Genomic DNA, 24,020 nt, shown 5'->3' with positions numbered 1-24,020 from the left:
CCAGGATCAATCCTACACTAAATATGAAAATGTTACTTCGGAAAAAAGACAAAAATAATAACAGGAAATTGAGAAATAAGCGGACTCAAATGATTCAAAACCATTCTGTCACCTTAAAAAAGCTAGCAATAGAAATGAAGGATAAGAGAATGTTTAAGCATAGCATAAACAGAGTCTGATGAGGGGGCCACCTCCACATTAACTAACATGTTTTACACATCAGTATGATTGCTTAATGCTTTATATTTTGTGTAATTTTTAATTATACTTTGCTTTGTTAAGGTAACCACTCAATTACATAATTTCACAGAATAACAATTACTACAACAAACTTGTCTTTTGACTTCATATGAATTCAATTTCCTGATCATCAATAAGATCAGCTACTGTAAGCTGCAAGAATTAAAAAATGAAGTCGGCACTCCACTCAGGAGCAGATTAATGCTGTATACATAAAAAGATGATGGTGGAAAACACATACATATTTCAATGCTAGATGAAGTCAGTACTAAAAAAGTACATCAAATTCATCAATAATCATTGCGAAAAATAGGCAGGGTTATCTTTTGATAATACACAGAATCAAACATCTTATACTTATCTCAGGGAGCTTTTGCTGATGCTTCCCCAGTTATAATTCACTTCATTTTAAATGACAAGTCAAACACCATTGTGGCTGATGACTAATAGTGCACAAGGACTAATGACTAATAAGGGGTATATTTCAAAATGAGTCGGCTCCAAATAACATTGTAACATTTAGTACACTTAGCAATTTTTTCTTCTTAGAAAAATATTTCTTGGTGTGCATACACTATAATGCAGAATACAAATTATTTTAACCGGATTGAAAAACTGTAGTCTTGTATTTTAGAAAATATCTAAATCTATTCCATTTCAACTTTATATTACACCCTGTAGATTGACAGCAAGATCATAAGCTGCAATTTGGTAGCCTTGAGACTCTTCTGGCAAACTGTTCGACGCCTCAGTAGGGGAAGGTATGACCTTACTCAGATGATGTTAACCTGGGATATACAGATGATGTCTTCTGGGGAAATTGACGAGTGGTGGAAGGAACACTTCAAGGATCTTCTCAACCAGGTGGACATGCCCTCCTGCTAGAAGGCAATATTGGACAAGTCCAGTTGGGGGGGTCTGCCATTACTATAGCCAATGAGATGTTTAAAGTGCGGGGCATTGTTTACATTTACATTTATTTATTTATCCAAAGCGACTTACAATATTTGAGATACAATTGGTTACATTTTCTTTTTCTACTTGGAGCACAAACAGATGAAGTGACTTGCTAAAGTCACACAGTGCAATTGGCAGGATTTGAACCCACAACCTCAGGGATTGAAATCCAAAGCCTTAACCACTGCACCACACTGCCTACCTTGTTTGCATTGTTGGGATAGGATAGTTAGCACAGGTATTTAATGTCACATGAAAGGTGGGTAAATCACCCCTGGAATGGAAGACTGGTGTAGTGTTCACATATTTAAGAAGGTTGACCAGAGGGTGTGTTCCAAATATAGAGGGCTCACACTCCTCAGTCTCTCAGGTAAGGCACATGCAAGAATACTGGAGGGAAGACTCTTGTCTAGTGATTGAGCCAAAGATACAGGAGAAACAATCTGAACTCCATACTGGCTGTGGAACATTAGACTAGATTTTCTCCATGATGCAGTTGCTTGAGGGTGCATAGCAGTATGATAACCCAGTCTCTCAACATATGTTGTGGGAGGTACTGCAGAAATATGGGGTAATAAGACTTCTCTTGCGTGTTATTCATTCCCTGTATGAATGCTATGAGAGCTATGTCCAAATACTTGGCATTTGGTTTAATCATTCACTATGGGTGTCAATGTCTTTGGTTTAAATTGTTCACTGTGGGTGTGGGATTCTGTCAAGACTTGGTCTTGTCACCACTCCTTTTGATGGTTTTCATGGACAGGAAATCAAGGATGTGAGGGCGTCCAGTTAGGGGGGCTGGGGAAGCATTTTTCATTTATGTGGATGATGTTGTCCTCTTTGCTTCAACTGACTGTGACCATCAGCATGCACTCGAGCAATTTGCTGCATAGTGTGAAACAGCTGTGATGTGGATCAGCACCTCCACATCTAAGATCATGGTTCTTCCTTGGAAAAGAGCGGATTGCTCTCTCTAGATGAGGAGGGGGACAACTGCCCTTAGTGGAGGACTTCATGTATCAGGATCTTGTTCACAAGTGATTGTAAAAGAGAATGTGAGCTCAACAAACATATAGTAGCAGCCACAGCTGTCCTATGGGCACTGCACCGGTCCAAGGTGGTGAAGCAAGAAAGGAGTCTAATGATAAAACTCTTGGTTTACCAGCCAATCCTACATTACTGTCCTCATCTATGGCCATGAGCTGTGGATAATGACCAGTGTGACAGATTAAGGGTTTCCTCGCACCCTTGTACCCTCAGACCACACGTCAGACACCAGATAAAAATTCCAATTATTATTTATTATAATAATAATGTGCACAAAGCACGCTCCTCTCCACAATTCTCAATAAACAATACAATAATTCCCAGATGCTTAGCCACCCTGCCTCCCAACTCAGCTCCCTGTCTGGGAGCTCCCACAGTCTTTTTATATCTCCTGACCCGGAAGTGTTCCTAATCCCCAGTCCATTTGGCTCTCAATCACTTCCGGGTCAGGTACAAGTTCTTTTCTTTACCCCAGAAGCACGTCATTCCTCTTGTTCACGTGTGCTTCCGGGGCGTGGGGAAAATATCCATTACTCCTCCCTGCAAAGTCCCGTAGTGGTCCCCATGGCATCCACCAGGGCTGTGCATAAAAACTTCATTGTCCATGATGCCCTGCTGGTCTTCTGGGGACCTCCATGCTGCAAGGAGGACTCCACCTGGCAGCTTGGGGGTATTGGCCGGGATAAACGGCTGGCCATTCTCCACACCAGATTGTGAATATAAACTGCAGTATATGTTTTATTATTTGCTCTTTGGTTGATAGGATGAAAAGCTCAGTGATTCAGGAGAGCCTCTGAGTAGAGCTGCTGGTCCTCTGGAACAAGAGGATACAGTTAAGGTGTTTTGGGCTTGTCGTAATAATATCCCTGGGGGACTCCACCAATAGAGATGGGCAAAACCAACTGGGCTGAGACCCTGCGGCAAAACCAGGACATGCTGGAGGAATTATATTTCTAGGCTGGCTTGGGAATGCCTGGGAATTTCCCAAGAGAAGTTGAAATTTGTTTCTAGTGATTGGAAAGTCTAGACTGACCTGCTTGACCTGATGCCACCAAGACTCTCCCTGAGAAAAGTGGGGGTCCACCACCACACTTATTCCTACCCATAAAATTTAGCATATAAATAAAAAAAAAGTTCTAAACAACACTTTAGATAATCAATAGGAGAACAGCCTGACAGCAAAACAATATTTTTATGAAAATACAAAAAAAAAAAAAAACTGTTGATCAGAAAACTACATTAAAACTGTCTGTAAGTGTATGTGTGCATGTGTGTGCGCGTGTGAGATAGTAGAGCTGACAAAAACTTGACTCTACATGCTTTGGCCTCAGCAGGCCTCTCCACTGAAATGATTACTACTACCACATCCAAAAAGACAGCAGCAAAAGCGCACCACACTGTCATTTTTCTGACTGTAACCTTTCCATGATCTACTTATCCCTTCCCTATTTTTCATTTAAATGTAATAATTAGTGTTAGTAAATTGATGACCCATTGTTATTTAATGAATAAAGTTTATTTTTCACCTGAACTGGCCCCATCCTCACCAGTGGACAGCAAGCTTTATTTTGGCCAGACAACAGGGTCGTCATTCATAATGGCTTTGTTGTTGTGTTGGAGTGGAAGAGGCTCACCTACATTTTCATCTGGTTTTTCACTGTCGCTTTACAGGTAATTTCAGTGCGATCATTTTCACATTCCACTTCATCTGATACTGCAGAAGGAGTGGCTGCTAGATCTCCACGTGCAGCACTTTTGCTACCATATTGTGGGGTAAACTCAGTAGCAGCATGGAAGAAAGACATATGTTTCAGGATTTTCTCCTCAAATTTCTTCATGTTTTCTTTTTTCTTCCATTTGTCTGACCAGGAGTGACAGCTATGTTCCAATTTATTGTTGTAAACCTATACGCAGCTTATGTGTTTGTATCTTGAGTTATTGTTATTTTCTAACTGGGTGTCTGTTACGTAGTGTCCAGTGATAATTAAAAAGTCCACTTTTCCCACAAAGAAGGGGAGAGGTGCATTCAAGCAAGAACTAAAGCATACTAAAGCATATTTCATTTGTTTTTTAATAAATCCAGGAAACATAAATAGCGTTAACGTGTAACTTTCATTGTGTAGCAGACGGCCGGGGCGCCTCCACGCTGGGAGGACCGGGGGAGCCAGCCTATCCAGAGTGTTACCTCCCTCGGAGCTCTAGATGGCAGTCCCTCTGGGTTGAAGCAATGCCTAGGACCCCCGCAGGGCTTCATGGGAGTTGGAGTTTGGTACAGCTCTGCTGGGATCCATGGGCACCACCAGGGGGTGCAGTAGCTGCTGCCAAGCCCTACAAAGGAACTCTTCCGCCAAACCCGGAAGTGCTGCCGGAAATAGGTCATTAAGCACCTGGAGCATTTCTGGGTGCATTATAAAAGGAGCCAGCAGCCACTACACTGGAAGCCAGAGTCAGGAGAAGGAGGACAATGCTTGCCGGGGCAGAGTGAAAGAGAAAGAGAAGAAAAGAAATAAAAGGGGAAAGAAAAGAAGTGTATTGTGCTGTGTGATGGGCTGGTATCCCATCCTGTAAACCTGTCGGGTATTAATGCAAAAAGTGGGTGCAAAAAATCTTTAGTTGAGTAGAAATTCTTTTTTATTAAATTGTTATAATAAATGGCATGGTAGGTCTGTAAAGAATTCACTACTTACACATTGATACAATTTATTTCAACAAACTGGATTGAAAAAAGTCTAACATATTATGTTTTTTGTTTATTTTAAGGATTACATATAAATGGAGTGTACAGTATATGCTTTTATGTGGTGAAGTACAATTATGCATGGATCTACAATGCTTAATGTAATCTAATTAATTAAAACTATTTAAAAATGTAGATAAAGTAATAAAAACTAACAGAAAATGCATTTTCAGTACATTTAAAATGTTGTATGTGACCCTTGAGGACAATAAAAATGGAGATTATAGTGGGAGAAGCAAAAATGAACATGTGTTTTACCATCTGTGAAAGCATGCACAGCTTCTGTACTCATCCTATAATGCCTGCTGTACCTGTAGTATCTTGACCCCACTAATATTTTGAAGAATGCCAGAATGGATTCTGTAGTATTAATTTGCTTTATAAAAATCAAGTGATTAATATGTATTGTATAAAACATACATACACCTGAATATAAGTTTTTTTTTGTTCAATTCATATGGCGATGTGCAAAGCTTCAGATGGACCAATGTGAACTGGCAGGTAAAATAAAAGATGACAGCACAGTCTTAGGTTTGACATATTGGTATTAATCAGGCTGTTAACAATGACTGATATTATTAGTAAGTAGGTCCTGCACAAATTATAATTACACAGGGGTAATTTTCATAAAGGACACATTGGTAAACATAGGAAGCATAAATCATGATGGTACATGAGGCATTCAAATTGTAAGTAAACAAACACCATTTGATGGCATGCAAACCATTTCGTAATAATATCTCATTTAAGAAATGTGACCTTTTGTTAACAACACACCTAAGGTAAGATTTTTATTTCTACATACAGTACATCAAAAAGTACTCACAGAAGGGTTCTTCACTGGATGCTTCATAGGAAATCGTTAATGTCCCATTTTAGTGAGTATTAAAATTTCTAATTAATGTATGCATCGTTTAATCCTTGTAGAGTGCTATTGAAGTTAGCATTTCTGAATTGTACCTCTAGCTCTGCTGTACACTGCTGTACAGGAAAACTCTGTTTTTGGAGTCTGGCACCCCTCCAAGCAAAAACAGTGACAATTCATTTACACTGATAAAGCAATCTTTAAAAAATAGAAAATAAATTTCAAATGGCAAACTTAAAATTTATTTGGGAATTGCTGAATGCTCCACATGTGCTGCCTCCTCAAGACAGACTGTCCCACACTGGACTGAGGTCCGAGATAAATATTGAAGCACAACAAAGGGTCCTGCTGCTCAGGAAATGCCTAAATTGAAATAGCAACACTTACTAAGCAAAAATCAGTTTCAGCTGCACAGAAATTGGACTGGCCAAATATTCCATTCCAGCTTTACAAAGAAAATTAGAGGTGTGGGAATTCTTATACATAAAACAATCTCATTTGTAGTATCAGATGTTGTATCTGATCCTGAAGAGAAATATGTGATCATCATGGGTAATTTATTTAACTATAAAGTAATTTTAATAAATATCTACGTACCCAATGTGGATGATAGGGACTTCATTCAAAGCATATTTGCATCCATTCTCAATGTGAACACTCATAAAATTATAATGGCTGGGGACTTTAACTGTGTTTTAAATCCAGACCTAGATATTTGTTCTGACACAGGGGCGATGACATCTAACACTGCAGACAATTACACAGTTTGTAACTGATCACAATTTATCAAACCCCTGGAGGTTTCTAAACCCAAACTCAAGCGCATATTCCTTCTACTCACTAGTGCATGACTACTACTCAAGAATTGATGATTTCTTTGTAGATAACAATTTTTTGCCTACGATTAAATCTTGTAAGTACAACGCTGTTGTTATCTCCAACCACATCCCTTTGATCATGGAGCTAAAATCATTATGCCCCACATACTCATCTTGTAGCTGGCATCTTAATCCACTTTTATTAGCAGACGAGAACAGTACAAAATTTATATCCAAGCAAATCAATTTTTTTAGAGACAAATACATCCTCAGAGGTTTCTGGAGGAATACTCTTGGAAACTATAAAGGCTTTCTTAAGAGAACAGATTATCATATATCTTTTCCAAGAAGTAAATTGGAAACCAAGAAGGTATCAGAGCTAATCAGTGAAATTACCAGATCAAGAACATGCCAGCTGTCCAAATGAGGCACTTCATAGGAAAACACAGGCTCTGCATTCAGAACCCAACCTCTTGAAAACCAAAGAAACAGAACAATTCATTGGAGAGAAAGCTAATAAAATCTTAGCTCAACAAATTCACAAGCATGAAGTCCACAATGCCATCCCAGCAATCACAAACGCAGACAGAGACAAAATCATTGACCACAAAAATATAATGCACACATTTAGAGATTACTATAAGTCCTTATATTTGAAGAAGACAATACACAACCTAATACATTTCTGGATTCATTACAGATACCACAACTAGATGGAATAGAGGAATTGGATAAACCTCTGGCACTATCAGAATTACTAGATGTTATAAACTCACTTCAGAGTGGGAAAGCAGCAGGCTTGGATGGCTACCCTGCTGAATTTTATAATTAAGCTAGCTCACCTTTTATTAGCAACATTCAGAGAAGCTAGAGACAATAAAATTCTACCTTAAACGTTTCGCCAAGCATTAATTACTGTCTTTCCTAAGCAAAATAAGAACGTATTACAATGTGCATTATACAGGCCAATTTGACTTCTGAATAATGATGTTAGGATACTGTCCAAAGTCCTAGCTAGAAGGATTGAGAAAGCACTTCCTTTAGTAATATTATAAGATCAAATTGGATTTATTAAGGTCATACACTTAACTTCCAATTTTCAACGTCTGTTAGTGTAATATATTCACCCACAAAGTTTAACACACCAGAGATATTATTATCGTTGGATGCAGAAAAAGCATTTGATAAGGTTGAATGGAACTACCTTTACACTACATTGGAGAAATTTGGGTTTGGCCCGAATATTTGTGCATGGATCAAACTACTGTATACCAGTTCAGAAGCTTCAGTTTGTATTAACAACATTAATTCAGACTACTTCATACTAGAACGTGGTAATAGGCAAGGATGCCCCTTGTCACCACTGCTTTTTAGATAAAGAGGATTATAAGAAAAGGGCTTGAACAGAACATTTCTCTATATGCAGATGCTATGGTACTGTATAAATCAGATCCACAAAATACTGTGCCTGCAGTCCTAATAGCACTAACAGAAGGTCAAAAGATTTCTGGTGTCAAAATTAATTTGAATAAAAGTGTGCTCTTTCCAGTGAATTCTCAAACACACAATATTAGATTGGACATCTTCCTTTTATCATCGCAGATCAGTTTAAATACCTAGGGGTAAACATCACAAGTAAACATAAAGCTCTTTATCAACAATATTTTGCCATGTGTATGGAAAAAATTAAGCAAGACTTGCATAGATGGTCTACCGTTCATCTCACTTTAGCTAGAAGAATTAATATTGTTAAGATGAATATCCTTCCTAAGCTTCTTTTTCTATTAAAAAACATTCCAATATACATAAATAAATCACTTTTTAAGAAATTAGATTCAACCATAACCTCATTTGTTTGGAATTAAAAACAGCATGAAGTTATGGGAAAGAGTAGTGGAAGCTAGATTAAGAAGTGATGATTAGTGAGCAGCATTATGGTTTCATGCCAAGAAAGAACACCACAGATGCAATGTTTGCACTGAGGATGTTGATGGAGAAGTTTAGAGAAGGCCAGAAGAAGTTGCATTGCGTCTTTGTGGACCTGGAGAAAGCATTTGACAGGGTGCCTCGAGAGGAGCTGTGGTATTGTATGAGGAAGTCAGGAGTGGCAGAGAAGTACATAAGAGTTGTATAGGATATGTACAAGGGAAGTGTGACAGTGGTGAGGTCTGCGGTATGAGTGATGGATGCATCCAAATTGGAGGTGGGATTACATCAGGGATCAGCTCTGAGCCCTTTCTTATTTGCAATGGTGATGGACAGGTTGACAGACGAGATTAGACAGGAGTCTCCATGGACTATAATGTTTACTGATGACATTGTGATCTGTAGCCATAGTAAGGAGCAGGTTGAGGAGACCCTGGAGAGGTGGAGATACTGTATGCTCTAGATAGGAGAGGAATGAAGGTCTGTAGGAACAAGACAGAATACATGTGTATAAATGAGAGGGAGGTCAGTGGAATGGTGAGGATACAGGGAGTAGAGTTGGCGAAGGTGGATGAGTTTAAATACTTGGGACCAACAGTACAGAGTAATGGGGATTGTGGAAGTGAGGTGAAAAAGAGAGTGCAGGCAGGGTGGAATGGGTGGAGAAGAGTGTCAGGAGTAATTTGTGACAGACAGGTGTCAGCAAGAGTGAAAGGGAAGGTCTACAGGACAGTAGTGAGACCAGCTATGTTATATGGGATGGAGACGGTGGCACTGACCAGAAAGCAGGAGACAGAGCTGGAGGTGGCAGAGTTAAAGATGCTAAGATTTGTACTGGGTGTGACGAGGATGGATAGGATTAGAAATGAATACATTAGAGGGTCAGCTCAAGTTGGATGGTTGGGAGACAAAGTCAGAGAGGCGAGATTGCATTGGTTTGGACATGTGCAGAGGAGATATGCTGAGTATATTGGGAGAAGGATTCTAAGGATAGAGCTGCCAGGGAAAAGGAAAAGAGGAAGACCTAGAAGAAGGTTTATGGATGTGGTGAGAGAGGATATGCAGGTGATGGGTGTAACAGAACAAGATGCAGAGGACAGAAAGATATGGAAGAAGATGATCCGCTGTGGCAACCCCTAACAGGAGCAGCTGAAAGATGAAGAAGAAGATCCAAAGGGCGACTGTTTCCTTTTAGGGGCAATAGCTCCCTAGTTGGAATAAGTTCTTTTATAATTGCGGCGTTTTAAGTAACCGAAAACTATATAGATATGATATTAAAAGGCGATACCTCTCCCATAGTGATACGGCAGTAAAAATCACATAAGAGAAAATAACTTAGCTTTCTTTATTGATGATTTATGCTACTTTACAGAAGGGAAGCCATAATAGCAAGAAAATACCAAGGTGGGATCTTCATCTATACAGTCTCCCATTTTTCGTCGCTGCGCTGGAAGGCTTTTCAGGACGGATGACGATATCACCCACCCGTCCATCGACTTTGAAGTATTTGGCTGCTGTCCAAGTCTTTATATACTGTCTTCTCCATGTGCAGGCCATTACTTAGGTTCCAAACAAGGAAAGGAGAGGATTCGATTTCATCTCTAACATACAGAAATAGTACAATGCCCATTTTCGTAGTTGTACCTTCTCTCTTCAAATGCTTGCCAAGCAGTTCTAAATGCTGAGAGACCCTGTGTGCTAACTTTGGCCTGGCCTATAAATGTGAGTGGATTTATAAAATAATTTTTGTACAGAGCACAGTGACATTAAACTTATATTCTTATTACAGCGACCCTACAAAGAAATAAGACTGAAGGTGGCATGGCTCTACCTAACTTTCAGTTTTATTACTGGGTGGCAAATATACAAGCTAAAAAAACTAGACATTGACACAAACAGATGAACACTACAGTATGTATGCACTTCTTTATATTTCTTGCTTTGTACCCCAATAAGTACAAGTCATCGCCAATATACTAACAACCCAATTTTGCTTCACTCACTCATAATATGGAACCAATGTAGGAAGTATTTTAAGATAGAGAAGCTTTTATCTGTGGCACCTCTGCACAAGAACAACTTTTACCCACCCTCTCAAATGTATGCAGTTTTTAGTATCTGCAAAAAATTTGGGATTAAATCACTTAGAGATGTCTTTGCATCCTATGAACAATTACACTCCAAATGTAACTTTCCAGCAGCACATTTCTTTCACTACCTTCAAATCAGAGACTTTGTTAAACAAAACCTGACCAATTTTCCTTACCACCCACAAACCCCTATTCTGGAAAAATATTGATCAGAATCTTCGTAATATATAAAAATATTTTACAATCCCTCCCTTAAAAAGATCCCACAGTACAGTGGAAAAAGGATCTCTCACTCAACATCTCAGAAAAGGCGTGGAAGGTAGCAAAGCAGAGAATTCACCCGAGCTCCATATGCGCAAAGCATACAATTATTCAATTTAAAATTATATATGAAATACATCTGTCTTGTTTAAAATTGTCCAAAATTTTTCCAGGGCAAGATCCAACCTGCAAATGTTACAATCAAGTTTCAGCCATATGTTTTGGGCCTGCACCAAATTAACATCATTCTGGACCAAAATATTTAAAGGCCTTTCAGACAACCTTGGTGTCACAATCCCTCCTAATCCATTAACAGCTGTGTTTGGTGTACTTCCAGATGGACTTAAAGTGAAGGACAACAAACTGTAATTGCCTTTATTACACTATTGGCATGAAGACTAATCTTGCTCAACTGGAAGAATCCTAACTCACCTCTTTTAAGTCAGTGGGTAAACTGATACAAAATGCTAAAATCCATAGTTTACTTTAGCATTCAAATGTGTTAACTGAATACAAACACTAGAAGCTGTTTTACACTGTATATATACTATTTAAAATTGGAAAAAAATCAACTCACTTAGAGGATCTTTATAAAACTTTTTCAAAACCTGGCTGGATCTAATCAATAACATTTTAGAATAATAATAATAATAATAATAATAATAATAATAATAGATTTTAAGTTAAACTGAGTAAGCAGATTCTCTCCCCTCTTTTTTATTCTATTTATTTTTATTCTTTTATTAACTTATCTATTTACTTATTTTTACTAGTTTAAAGTTTTACTCGGCTCTCCTAGCTCTTTCTCATGGGTTGGGTTGATTTGCTTCAAACCTAGTTTTGTTAAACTTGACTTGCTTGTATGGAATATTATTTGATTTTAATAAGATAAAAAAAAATGCTTAAAAAAAGGAAAAAAAAAAAGAAAGAAATAGCAACACTTCAAGCTTAGAACTGAGTGGCTTTGATTTGAAAAAGGACAAGCCACAATAACACCAAAAGAACAGAAAGACTGCACATGCACTATATAATTCAAACTGCACAGTGCATGTCTGGTAGCAGCAGGCTAACCAACAACTGAAAAAAATTATTTCTCCATATGTAGCATATTTGGAAGTAGTCTGTATATAACCATGAAGATGACTACAGATTTCATGTTTTCAATCAATCAATCAATCAACATTTATTTATATAGCACATATTCATACAAAAAAATGTAGCTCAAAGTGCTTTACAAAATGAATAGAGAAATAGAAGACACAATAAAAAATAAACATAAGTCAATATTAATTAACATACAATAGGAGTAAGGTCTGATGGCCAGGGTGGACAGAAAAAACAAAAAAAAACTCCAAAGGCTGGAGAAAAAAATAAAATCTGTAGGGGTTCCAGACCAAGAGACCGCCCAGTCCCCTCTTTGCTTATTACTATGTTACAGTGCTCAGTTTTCCTTTTTTATTATGTTTTTAGTCTTGTGCTATATAAATCACTGAGAAATTGTTGCTTAGGCTATGTGAAGTGAAATATAAAGAAAGCTTTTTGCAAAAATGTATAGAATGTAGGGAGTGGGGTGAAGTTCCTAGCATTACATTGATTGGTTTAATTACACTAAAACAATATTATATTAAAGTTAAAAAATGTATTGGTCTGGAGCACATGGGACTTCAGAATGCTGTCCTCCATAATCTTAAACTTGCTGGGTGTCGTTGATGCTACCAGGGAGAGTTAACAGGCATTGACCGCCCCTACTTGATGACACTTCTGTCTGACCCGGTAGTACCTTCTCTGGACTTTGCCCAAACATTGGAAGTAATTTGCTTAGAAGTGCCCTCTGCTTAACCTTGGGGAGTCAGAGTTGGGTGGCAACAGACAGCAGTTGGGTGAAGAAAGAGAAGCTGGGAAGAACAGAAGAAAGACTAAGGATATACTGTCACTGTATATACAGTGTTGTGTAATATATCTGAACAAAATAAAAATTATTATATTTGACACTGTGACTGTTTGTACAAGTTGTCTCCAGGGTTTGGGGCTCAGTGATGTGCCCTGTTTGTCACAATTACTAACGAAAGTCTCTTTTTTTGTCTCCAACAAGGAAAGATTAACTGGACAATAAAAGAAACATACATAACACACAACTTAAATACTCTTATTTTGCCTCTGCTGGACTAAGGAATAGGTCTTCATTCCTCCTCACACTCCAATTGTCTTTCTAACCTTGCTAACTGCCAAAAAGCTTTGTCCAATAGCTTCTAGTTTCTAACATGCATTGTAACAAAGCAATGATTAATTTTTCTGAGCCATCTGTTAGCCCCTAAGAAGCCTCTCTGCAAACCTGAAATCTGAACACAAATTAAAAGCTAAGGTTTCTAGAATTGCTCCAGGATTATGTGCCTTTGCCAGTATTTAGCAAGACCTATGCAATGCTCTCCTGAAAGTCTCTGCTGTTGTTCAGCATCTTGGAAGACGTGGACCTCTCCTGGGAAAGAAATTCAAACTGACTAAACAAAACAGGACTACTTGCATATACACTAGACATTTATTTTCTAAATGTATCCCCCTTTATGTTTTTACACCCCTTTGTCCAATCATTAGTTCAGATTGCTCGCCTAGGGCCGAGTAAAATGATGAGAGCTTTTAGGGACTTGTATAATGTGAAGTAACTAGGGGGATATCTGATCACTTCAAAACTGAATAGGCGAAGCTCTCCTTACTAGTAGATCTGTGCTCTGGGATTCAGTGTGTAACCAACTACAAATATTTCACATAGAAAAATATGACACAAGAGCTGATTTTAAAATTTGTTCAGAAACCACAAAATGTCTTTGCAACTGCATATTATCACTAACAATCAGTATTATTTTTGGAGTCAAATAAACTATTTTTTCAATAAATAAAACACTCAGCACAACAGAAATATGAAACTAAAAAGGTGTGCATACAGTAGTTCTAGTTATTAAGATACAATCATTCCAAGTATGTCACAGTAGGATATATACAACAGCAATAAAAGCTTTACTAACCTGAATAACTAGCTTATTGTCTTTAAAAACCTCCATCCCACAAAGGTCATATTTTAGGTGAGCAGGGAAAATCAACAAATCCTCGCAGTGCAAGTCCTGGCAGAAAGTTAATCCCTCAAATTCAGTGATTGATTTCACTTTTGAAAATCCCTCTTTCTCTAAGGAACAGCAAACATCTTCAAGGCTACAAATGTAAAGCATATAAAATACAGCACATTAATTACAGAATGCTAAATTTGCTGTGTTTGCTGGTACCGTTTTTGAAAAATCTGTAAATTCAAATGATATTAACATAATTTTCAAGTAAACAGTTTTCAAATAATACTAACTCCACTTTGTTTTGTATTATTTGCCATTAGTAAAGTCTAACATTGCTCAATACACACAAAACAGTAATTACATTTTCAGAAGCATGGGTCTAATATACAAAGCTTCATATGTTAAAGGAAATAATTGAGTGGGAATAGCTTGTTTAGTCAGATAGTTGGTCATTCCATTTTTTATTGAAAAACTACCTGAAGTACCCAGTATTGCTCAGGTACTGAATATTTGTATGATGGGTTAAAATAAGAAAGCAAATATTTATGTGTTTTTTATACGTTGACCCTTATGATAAACTGTTACTAAAGGTTTATTTCATTTTAAAATCCATAAGACAATATAAAGGCATATTATTGGATTATAGGGAAAGGCGTCCTCAAAAGTCCTAATTTTTGGACCCAAATGTCCTCATTTTCAGAGAAAGAGCGTTGGCAGCCCTAATCAACAATGATATGAATATTGCACAAAGAATACTAATAATGTAAGATATTGCACATAAGATAAATAGAACAATATTGGACTAGGCTGTGATTATTGCACTAAGAATTACCAATGATATTAAATATTACACAAACAATAATAATAATGTAGATATTGCACATAGGACAGATAGAGCAAACATTGTGCTGGACTGTGATTATTTCACAAAGGATTATTGCACATCCAAGAAAAGGTGAGCGGGACAGGGGGAGAGAGAAAGAGAGAGAAAGGAGACAGGGACAGAGACAGAGCGAGAGATGGTCAGTACATATTGAGATTCACTGTAGTTATGGGTCCCAGAAAGAAGCTGTCCCTGAGTCTGTTTGTTATTGATTTCCTACAAGAGGAAAACAGGTCAAACAAGTGAAAACCAGGATGTGAGGGGTCCTTCAAAATGTTTTTTGCCCTTCTGAGGCAGCAGAAAGTATACAAGTCTTGCAGAGAGGGCAGAGAGTAGACCTCATCTTCTGAGCTGCATTGATGAATGTCAACATGCTCTCTATAGAGGAGCAGTAGAATTTCACAAGTAGCTTTTGATCCAGGTTATTCTTTCTAAGCAGTCTCAGGAAGTGAAGTTGAAACTCCATAAACACTATACATTAGGTTAAGTGCAATACACATGCACAAATTCATGAAAATTCACTCAGCTATGGTGCTGGTCCCCATATTACAAATCCCCAGTGAAATTCTTGAAACTTCATGAAGCTTATATTTTAAAAGTTTCTTGGTGCAAGGAATATTGTCTGCAACTTAATATTAGCAAAACCAACTGGATATTGACATTTGACGTACTAAACACCGTCTAAGCCAGATCACTAGTCAGGGAGTAGATGTGGAGGTATGGAGGTACTGCACTGCTACAAGTACCTGGGGGTCCACATCAGTGCTAGGCTGAACTGTTTAGTAATGCAGAAGGACTATATAAGAAATGGCAGAGTAGACCCCCCTTTTTTTAGAATGCATTAATTTTTTTCTTTAAAGCCAGTGAAATATTGTACACTGTGGTGTGCTGGGCTGGTAACATCACTTCAAGAGAAGCCCACCGAATTAACAAGTTAATTAAAAGGGCAAGCTCAATTATAGCATTAACTCTGGACTCCCTTGAGGTAGTAGGAAAGGACAAAATTAAAACAAAACTGAGTGCCATTATGAACAATACTGCACATCCTCTCTCTGACACATTAACATAGAGTACTTCCAAAAAAAACAAATTATTTAGCAGAAGTGTGTTAAGAAACAGTACTGTGGCTCCTTTATACCAACAGCAATATGTCTGCATAACGCCTCACTGGGAGTGCTCATTTATCATTTGTAAAGTCAGTGTTTTTTTATTCTTTTTTGCAATTCTTATATGAGTTGAAAGAGGGGGTCGTATGTTGTTCCAATATTTCTTGGACTTCTGTAGAAAGCTAGTTTTCTCCTTGGAACAAATAAAGTATTTTCTACTGTATATAGACCATAGGGCATCTGTTGGTGAAGAAAGATTCACTGATCTTGGCTTTGCCAACAATGCTGTGATCTTCGCAGGGTCAATACAGGCTCTGATCAGGGCTCTTTAGAGGCTGAGCGAGGAATCTGAGTGTCTGGGCTTGTGATTGTCCTGGATAAAAAAACAAGATCCAGGCCTTTAAGGACCTTTTGGGCACAGCCATCAGCAGTGTGTGTGTCTGCGGAAAGAATGTCGACCTTGTCGAAAGATTTACTTTCCTTGGCAGCAACATTCATGTCTGTGGTGACTCTTCCTATTAAATCAGTAGAAGTGTTGGGAGGACATGGGGGGGTCATGAGATCGCTGTAAAGGGGTGTGTGGTGCTCCCGATATCTATGCAAAAGGACGAAGGTCCAAGTCTTTAGAGTCCTGGTGCTTCCTGTTTTGCTATATGGTTGTGAGACTTGGACGCTATCCAGGGACCTGAGACAAAGACTGGACTCTTTGGCTACTGTGTCTCTTCCAAAAATCCTTGGGTACCGCTGGTTTGACTTTGTGTCAAACGAGCAGTTGCTCACGGAGTCCCGAATGAGGCACATTACCTACATTGTGAAGGAGCATCAGTTATGGCTCATTGCTGGACAAGGGCAAGGGGACGCCCACCCTGCCCTTTCTGTGGAAGATAGATGGTCATTTCCGGAGGATGGGACTGGACCACGTCTATGCCTAGGGGGGTTGCCCACCAGGATCCCAAGCTGTTTCATTGTGTGGTGGGTGCAGCAGTGCATGCTCCCAACCTGACCTGACATGACTGTATATACTTGTATTACTAACAGAAATGCATTTGAAAACAAAATTTCTGAAAGGCATGTTGAAATATATATGTAAACATCCATAAATAAAAATGATATACCAAACTTTGTAATTAAATAGTTACTGTATCCATCAATCAAGTTAAACCACAAAAACAGAATGGTCAAAAAGGATCCCCATGGAAGGAAACAACCCCATGTTAAAGCATGGTTGAGGTGAGATATACAATATATAATTAATGTAAAAACTTAATCACTGGTGATTTGCATTTCCTGAAGCTAAGTAAATATTTATTAACACACAGTTCTAGGAGATACAAGATAGAGAATTAATATAACAATGATGTTATATTGTTCAGAAGGGGTGACAGGAAGCCATTTACAGTAAATTGTACAAAACAGCAAATATGCAGTAGTTCAATTTGTAATTACAGCCCTATTACACTTTATGGAAAGTCTATTGGATGCACTCGTACATGGTATAAAATCTTGTTTTGGCAGCTTTTCTATTTATCACAGCTGGATCTATATAAAACCATTGGAATTTTATCTTTAGTAGTCCAGAGTTATCACTGCCACACTATTCTATTTCTCAGTTATTAAAACTCCATGGATGTTTAATAATCTTTATAGTAAAATAACACCAAGATAGCACTATTATTGTTATAAACACAGACCTCTGGAACCAATTATCCAAGGTAACTAATCCCATAGTTCATGATAACACTCCATATGAGAGGTACAAAAGTGCAAATTCACATTCTTTTAAAAATGCCTAGAAAACACTGTCTGGTTCACTTTACCTAACTATATAATACAAACACCTACACGAAAAGGAAAACGTTTTATTCATTTGCAGTCTCATACTAGTAAACAAGGATTAGGCCATCTAGTAAACAAAGAAACCCCAGAGGCTTGTTATCTAAAGTTGCTCTTCTCACCTCAGCAGCAAGCAAGCTGGTGGGAATACCTGGTGAAGGTGACTGATTATATAACTGGGCTGATTCATTTAACAGTTGTTCATTTTAAATAATAAAAGAGCACTGAGTTTTGCTTTTGCATTTTTTAATAAAATATTAGCACCAATCTCCTGATACTATACAAGAGATAATGTTTGGTAAAATAAAATTGTAGAGATTAGGCTCAGAAATTATGAACCTCTCAGGTTTCCTCAGAAGTTTTTATTTCACACAAAAGGATGACACATTGATAACAGAGAAAACATGCAGTTCAAATAAGCATTTAACAAAGCATGGGGAAAAAACAAACACAAATTCAACCAAATCCAGAGGACACCAAACACATAACTTAGAATAACTGAAAATTTTCCAAAAAATGACATCAAGGACATACGATAAAAACTTTAGTTGATAAAGCATGCAGGTTGAAAGCCTGAAATTAGTCCAGCCCAAAAATGTAACTGTATTTGATGGGATGTACAAAGTCACCAAAAATTTAATTTACTGTTCTAGCACACACTTATATGAAAAGCTCATAGGATATTGACATACATAGTTAAAAATTATTTTATATTTTATATACAGTATATATATATATATATATATATATATATATATATATATATATATAGTAGTCACGCTACGCGCGAGTAGGAGGCCACGGACTGATTCGACCGCACCTGGGAACGTGTTCGCTGGCAGGGAATGGTGGGGTACTAACTTTCTCCCTCTGCTTTCTCATAGGAAAAAGGACCTCCCTCCCTCATAGTCGAGTTTGACCGTAGTGCGGCACTTCCGCCCTTCCTCCGCCATCTTGCCTTGACGTCACCCTTCCCAGCCTCCCTCATGGTCCTTCCCAGCATTCCTCCACTTCCGGCTCCTCCCCAATAAAATGGCCGCGACGCCATGATTCGGCGTCGCGTTATGAATGTTTATTTTGCTGCATAACTTGACTTCCGAATTATTATTTTCTGTACAATATACGGGGCTGGCGGACCCCAAAACTTTATGCTGTCTCCTGTTGCGTATTTTACAGTGGCGTAGTCGGCAGGATAGAGGATCCCTAAGAATGACAGAGGGACAGGACCTTAACACCGTGCTGCAGGGTATGAATGCCCAGCTCCAGGCCCTGCAGCAAGCGCAAGCCGCAACCACCAGGGAGCTGGAGGCTACCAAGGCCAGGTTGGTAGAGGCCCAGAGAGCCCGGCCAGACCCGCCTAAACTGACGCCTCCGCCGTTGGTGCCAATGACCGACGCCGACGACGTCAAGGCCTAGTGGCCGAGTGGCAGCGGTCCGAGTGGGCGTCCATTCTGGCGCCATTCCTGAAGGGACCCGCGCAGCGGGCCTACTATGACCTCCCTGAGGAGGAGGACGCGAGCTATGAGCTCCTGAAGCCTGAGATCTTGGCGCGCTACGGCATCACTCCGGGCCAGCAGGCATCAGAGTGGCGAAACTGGGCATTTGACCCTGAAAAGCCTGCGCGCGCCCAGGCGTTCGAGTTCTGGGGCAAAATGGGGCGCTGGCTACGGCCAGAAGGACCCCAGGCTCGGAGAGTTGTTGAGCAGGTGGCCTGTGAAGGCCTGGTTAACGCAATGCCCAGTGCCCTTGCCCAGCAGGTCCGGGGGCACGCTTACAAAGACATGCCAGGCCTCTTGGACGTTCTGGAGCGTCAGCTCGCGGTCCTCCGAGCCGGGGGGCCAGGAGGGTCTGCTCATGGGAACCGACAGGGTCGGGCGGCCCACCCCGAGCCCTCTCGACAGCGCTGCGGAAGCGCCGCCGAGGCCCAGAGAGAAACCGGTCCCGCCGCGCTGTTACAAGAGTGGCGAGACCGGTCACTTGCTACCAACCTGTCCCCTCAACACCACGGCGGAGCCCATGGACTGCACCTGGACGACCCTGGAGTGTTGTTGAATGTGCACTCAATGGTGGCTTTGCTCGATTCCGGCAGCAACATTACCATTGTAGCTCGCCGTTTGGTCTTGCCGCGACAATGGCGGAAAGAACATTTATTAGTCACTTGTGTACATGGGGGGACCAAGTCATATCGTTCTGCGCAGTGTTATATCACTTGGAAGGGGGAAATAACCCAATTGACGGTCGCTGTGCTGCCTGAACCCCCCTATCCAGTGATTTTGGGACAAGACTGGTCAAAAAGAATTAGCGGTAAGACCCCCACTGCTCCCGGGGCCTTGTTGGATCTAGTGATGGAGGGGGAAGGGGCCCCTCCCGCGGTCTCCACGCCGTGCATAAGGGCAGGCCCTAGTGACGCTGGTGCTTCGGGGGACGTACCGGTGGCTATGGACTCGGACCCGGAGGACTCCGCCAGGGAAGGGACTAGCCAGGGAACTCTTCCGGGGGCCAGGTCACAAGACCCTCTCAGCAGCCTGGACCACCAATTCCGGTCCACGCCAGCCTCATTTAACACTAGAATTACCAGAGCCTACGAAAAAACTCGTAATTCCGTCCCACCTTAAACTGCTTCTTAAATCCCTTCACACCTCTCCGCCAGCGTCCTTTATTCTCTAAATGTGCTGATAAAGAGAAGCTAGGAGCAGCCGGCTATTCCATCCCCCCACCAATTTAGAACGTGCACGAACTTCTCCCAGCTCATGCCTTGATTGAGTATCTGGGAGTGAAGTGGAGTTTTAGAGTGGAAATAATAGATCGTTGTTTGGAACACACGCATTTCATGTCTGTTCCGTTTCTACAGTAATCTGTGTCAACACATTGTTAAAACAGAAACATTTTTTATATTCTAGTAGTAGATGACAAAATGTAGGCATAAACTATATAATGTATGAAGCCTGAAGTCCTAATAGCAAAGAAACATTTTCACAAGAATAACACAATTGCGCTTTTATTCAAAATATAACTGCAGAAACAAAATGCCGCCTTAACATGCGACATTGACAGCAGTTTATTGAAACTGCCTCCGTGGTTCAATAGACTCAGCCCCGCTTGGGAATCAAGGGTCACGTTCGATCCTGCCCCTCCGTTTTGAGAAGTAAACTGCTCTTAGTCTTACTGTTTTAGAATAAAAGCATACATTTGATTTCAGTCTGTAACAGCCGGTGCAATTTATGATCCTTGTAAAGGTTAGCTTTTTTTTATTCACTTTTCATTCTCTCAGTCGCGTTCAGAATCAATCCATACAACCCCATCTGACACGGCTGTTTTCACTAAAGACGCGCTATAGCTCTGCAGTGTACCACGATGCATACTAACGCCAAACACCCCCTCCCCCGGGTTCTGACACACAAACGCTGGCGAAGCTGCCTTCTTCGTATCTCACCGTCACTTGCTTTTCTTTTTATTCAGTTTTATTGAGTGTCCCGCATGTTGCTGTATGCTTTTTCTTTTGTACTCCAGGACATGCAGAGGAAAGAATGGTAAAGACCAGTAACTTCGGCGCTATATGCAATCATCAGACACTCCCCATCTGCCCGTGTCGTTCAAACACAGGAACATATATTGGTGTAAAAGTATAACAAAAGTGCACTTTTATTCAAGTGCACTTTTTCCATCGCCTTTTCCTGTAAGAAGCAATGTACACACTTCTCTCTATGCTGTGGTTTCTATTACACACCTGAAAGAAAGAGACAATATATGTGAAAATATAATCGCACTAATGCAATATTATTTGAAAACGAACAGCGTCAGATCGGGTGTGAATTTATGCAGGAACTGGAAATTCTCTGATGCGGGACCTTCCCCCAGGGAAGAAAGTACAGTGTCAGGTGCTCATTCAGTGTAATAGAAACCATAGCACAGAGAGGTGTGTACACGGCAACAAGTACACGTGTCGTAAATGTAGGAAGGACGGTCCTTGGGTGTGTGGGAACTGTTAATATTTGAATGTGATGATTTTATATAGCACGGAATGAAAATCAGCACTTCTTAGCATTGCACCATGCAAGCTGTCGTATCAATCGCCTACTGTAACTTGCTTTCTTTTTCTTGGTTATACAGGTAGTTTTGAATAAAAGTGCACTTGTTTTGTTTGCGAAATGAAGTGTCTGCGTGCACTTTTCGTGGCATTACACGTGTATTTTTGAGCATGCCCGTTTGAGCAGTATAAAAGTATTGTAAAGTATAACAAAACAACGGGCAGATGGGGAGTGTCTGATGATTGCATATAGCGCCGAACTTACAACTCTTTACTATTCTCTCCTCTGCGTGCCTGGAGTACAAAAGAAACAGAATACAGACGCGCTATAGCTCTGCGTTGTACCACGATGCATACTAACGCACCCCCACGGTTCTGACACACAGGCGCTGGCGAAGCTGCCTTCTTCGTATCTCACCGTCACTTGATTTTCTTTTTATTCAGTTTTATTGAGTGTTCCTGCCAGTCCCCGCATGTTGCTGTATGCTGGATATGTTCACATGTATTGTCTCTTTCTTTCAGGTGTGTAATAGAAACCACACCATAGAAAGAAGTGTGTACATTGCTTCTTACAGGAAAAGGCGATGGAAAAAGTGCAGATGGGGTGTTTGGCGTTAGTATGCATCGTGGTATACTGCAGAGCTATAGCGCGTCTTTAGTGAAAACAGCCGTGTCACATGGGGTTGTATGGATTGATTCTGAACGCGACTGAGAGAATGAAAAGTGAATAAAAAAAAAAAAGCTAACCTTTACAAGGTTTATAAATTGCACCGGCTGTTACAGACTGAAATCAAATGTATGCTTTTATTCTAAAACAGTAAGACTAAGAGCAGTTTATTTCTGAAAACGGAGGGGCGCAGGATCAAACTCGTGACCCCTTGATTCCCAAGCGGGGGCTGAGTCTATTGAACCACGGAGGCAGTTTCAATAAAGTGCTGTCGATGTCGCATGTTAAGGCGGCATTTTGTTTCTGCAGTTATATTTTTGAATAAAAGCGCAATTGTGTTATTCTTGTGAAAATGTTTCTTTGCTATTAGGACTTCAGGCTGCCTACATTTTGTCATCTACTACTAGAATATAAAAAACGTTTCTGTTTTAACAATGTGTTGACACAGATTACTGTAGAAACGGAACAGACATGAAATGCGTGTGTTCCAAACAACGATCTATTATTTCCACTCTAAAACTCCACTTCACTCCCAGATACTCAATCAAGGCATGAGCTGGGAGAAGTTCGTGCACGTTCTAAATTGGTGGGGGGATGGAATAGCCGGCTGCTCCTAGCTTCTCTTTATCAGCACATTTAGAGAATAAAGGACGCTGGCGGAGAGGTGTGAAGGGATTTAAGAAGCAGTTTAAGGTGAGACGGAATTACGAGTTTTTTCGTAGGCTCTGGTAATTCTAGTGTTAAGAGGGAGCAGTGGAATGATGACTCCCTGCGCTTTGCCCGGAATGCTGTCGTTTTGCCAAATAGCTCACTAGCCGATGGTACCACGCCACGGGAGCCCTTTTTCGTCCTTGAAAATGATCTGTTGTACCGGGTGGCAACCCATGGGGGCGAGGTGCGGAAGTTGCTGCTAATCCCGCGTACCTTCCGGCGGGAGGTATGCGAGTTAGCACACGCTCACCTCCTTGGCGCCCACCTCGGGGCCGAAAAGACACTGGAGAGGATTAAGCTCTGCTTTTATTGGCCGGGAATTAATGAGGAGGTCCGGCATTTCTGTCAATCCTGTCCGGAGTGTCAGATACACCAGATTAATAGGAGGGACCGTGCTCCTTTAGTTCCCATACCCCTGATTGATGTCCCCTTTGAAAGAATAGGGGTCGACCTAGTGGGGCCCCTGGAGCCCTCATCCCGTGGCTATAAATACATACTTGTCATGGTGGATTATGCCACTCGGTACCCAGAGGCGGTTCCCCTGCACTCCGCTAATACTAAGAGCATCGCACGGGAGTTAGTCAACTTATTTTCCAGGGTCGGTATTCCCAAAGAAGTCCTCACGGACCAGGGTACGCCCTTTACTTCGGATACGTTCAGGGAAGTAGCCAAATTACTGAAAATAAAGCACCTGAAAGCGTCTGTCTATCACCCACAGACTGACGGGCTGGTCGAACGATTTAACCAGACGCTTAAGCAGATGCTCCGCAAGGTAGTCAGCGCGGACGGTAGG

At 40.3% G+C, this 24,020-nt stretch overlaps 1 protein-coding gene across 4 annotated transcripts in view; it reads right to left on the bottom strand.

Annotated features, from left to right (window-relative positions):
- The window catches only part of LOC120527669 (putative methyltransferase NSUN7), a 252,158-nt gene that overhangs the window by 153,222 nt on the left and 74,916 nt on the right, over positions 1 to 24,020 (bottom strand). For all 4 annotated transcript variants that reach the window (XM_039751333.1, XM_039751330.1, XM_039751332.1 and 1 more), the window contains one exon: positions 13,962 to 14,145. In XM_039751333.1, the coding sequence (XP_039607267.1) occupies positions 13,962 to 14,145 (184 nt within the window). The remainder of the gene's footprint in view (positions 1 to 13,961; positions 14,146 to 24,020) is intronic.

Source organism: Polypterus senegalus, chromosome 4 (genome assembly GCF_016835505.1).
Source record: "Polypterus senegalus isolate Bchr_013 chromosome 4, ASM1683550v1, whole genome shotgun sequence".
NCBI lineage: Eukaryota > Metazoa > Chordata > Cladistia > Polypteriformes > Polypteridae > Polypterus > Polypterus senegalus.
The sequence above is the reverse complement of the archived record's forward strand: the minus strand, read 5'-3'. Positions and strand labels throughout refer to the sequence as shown.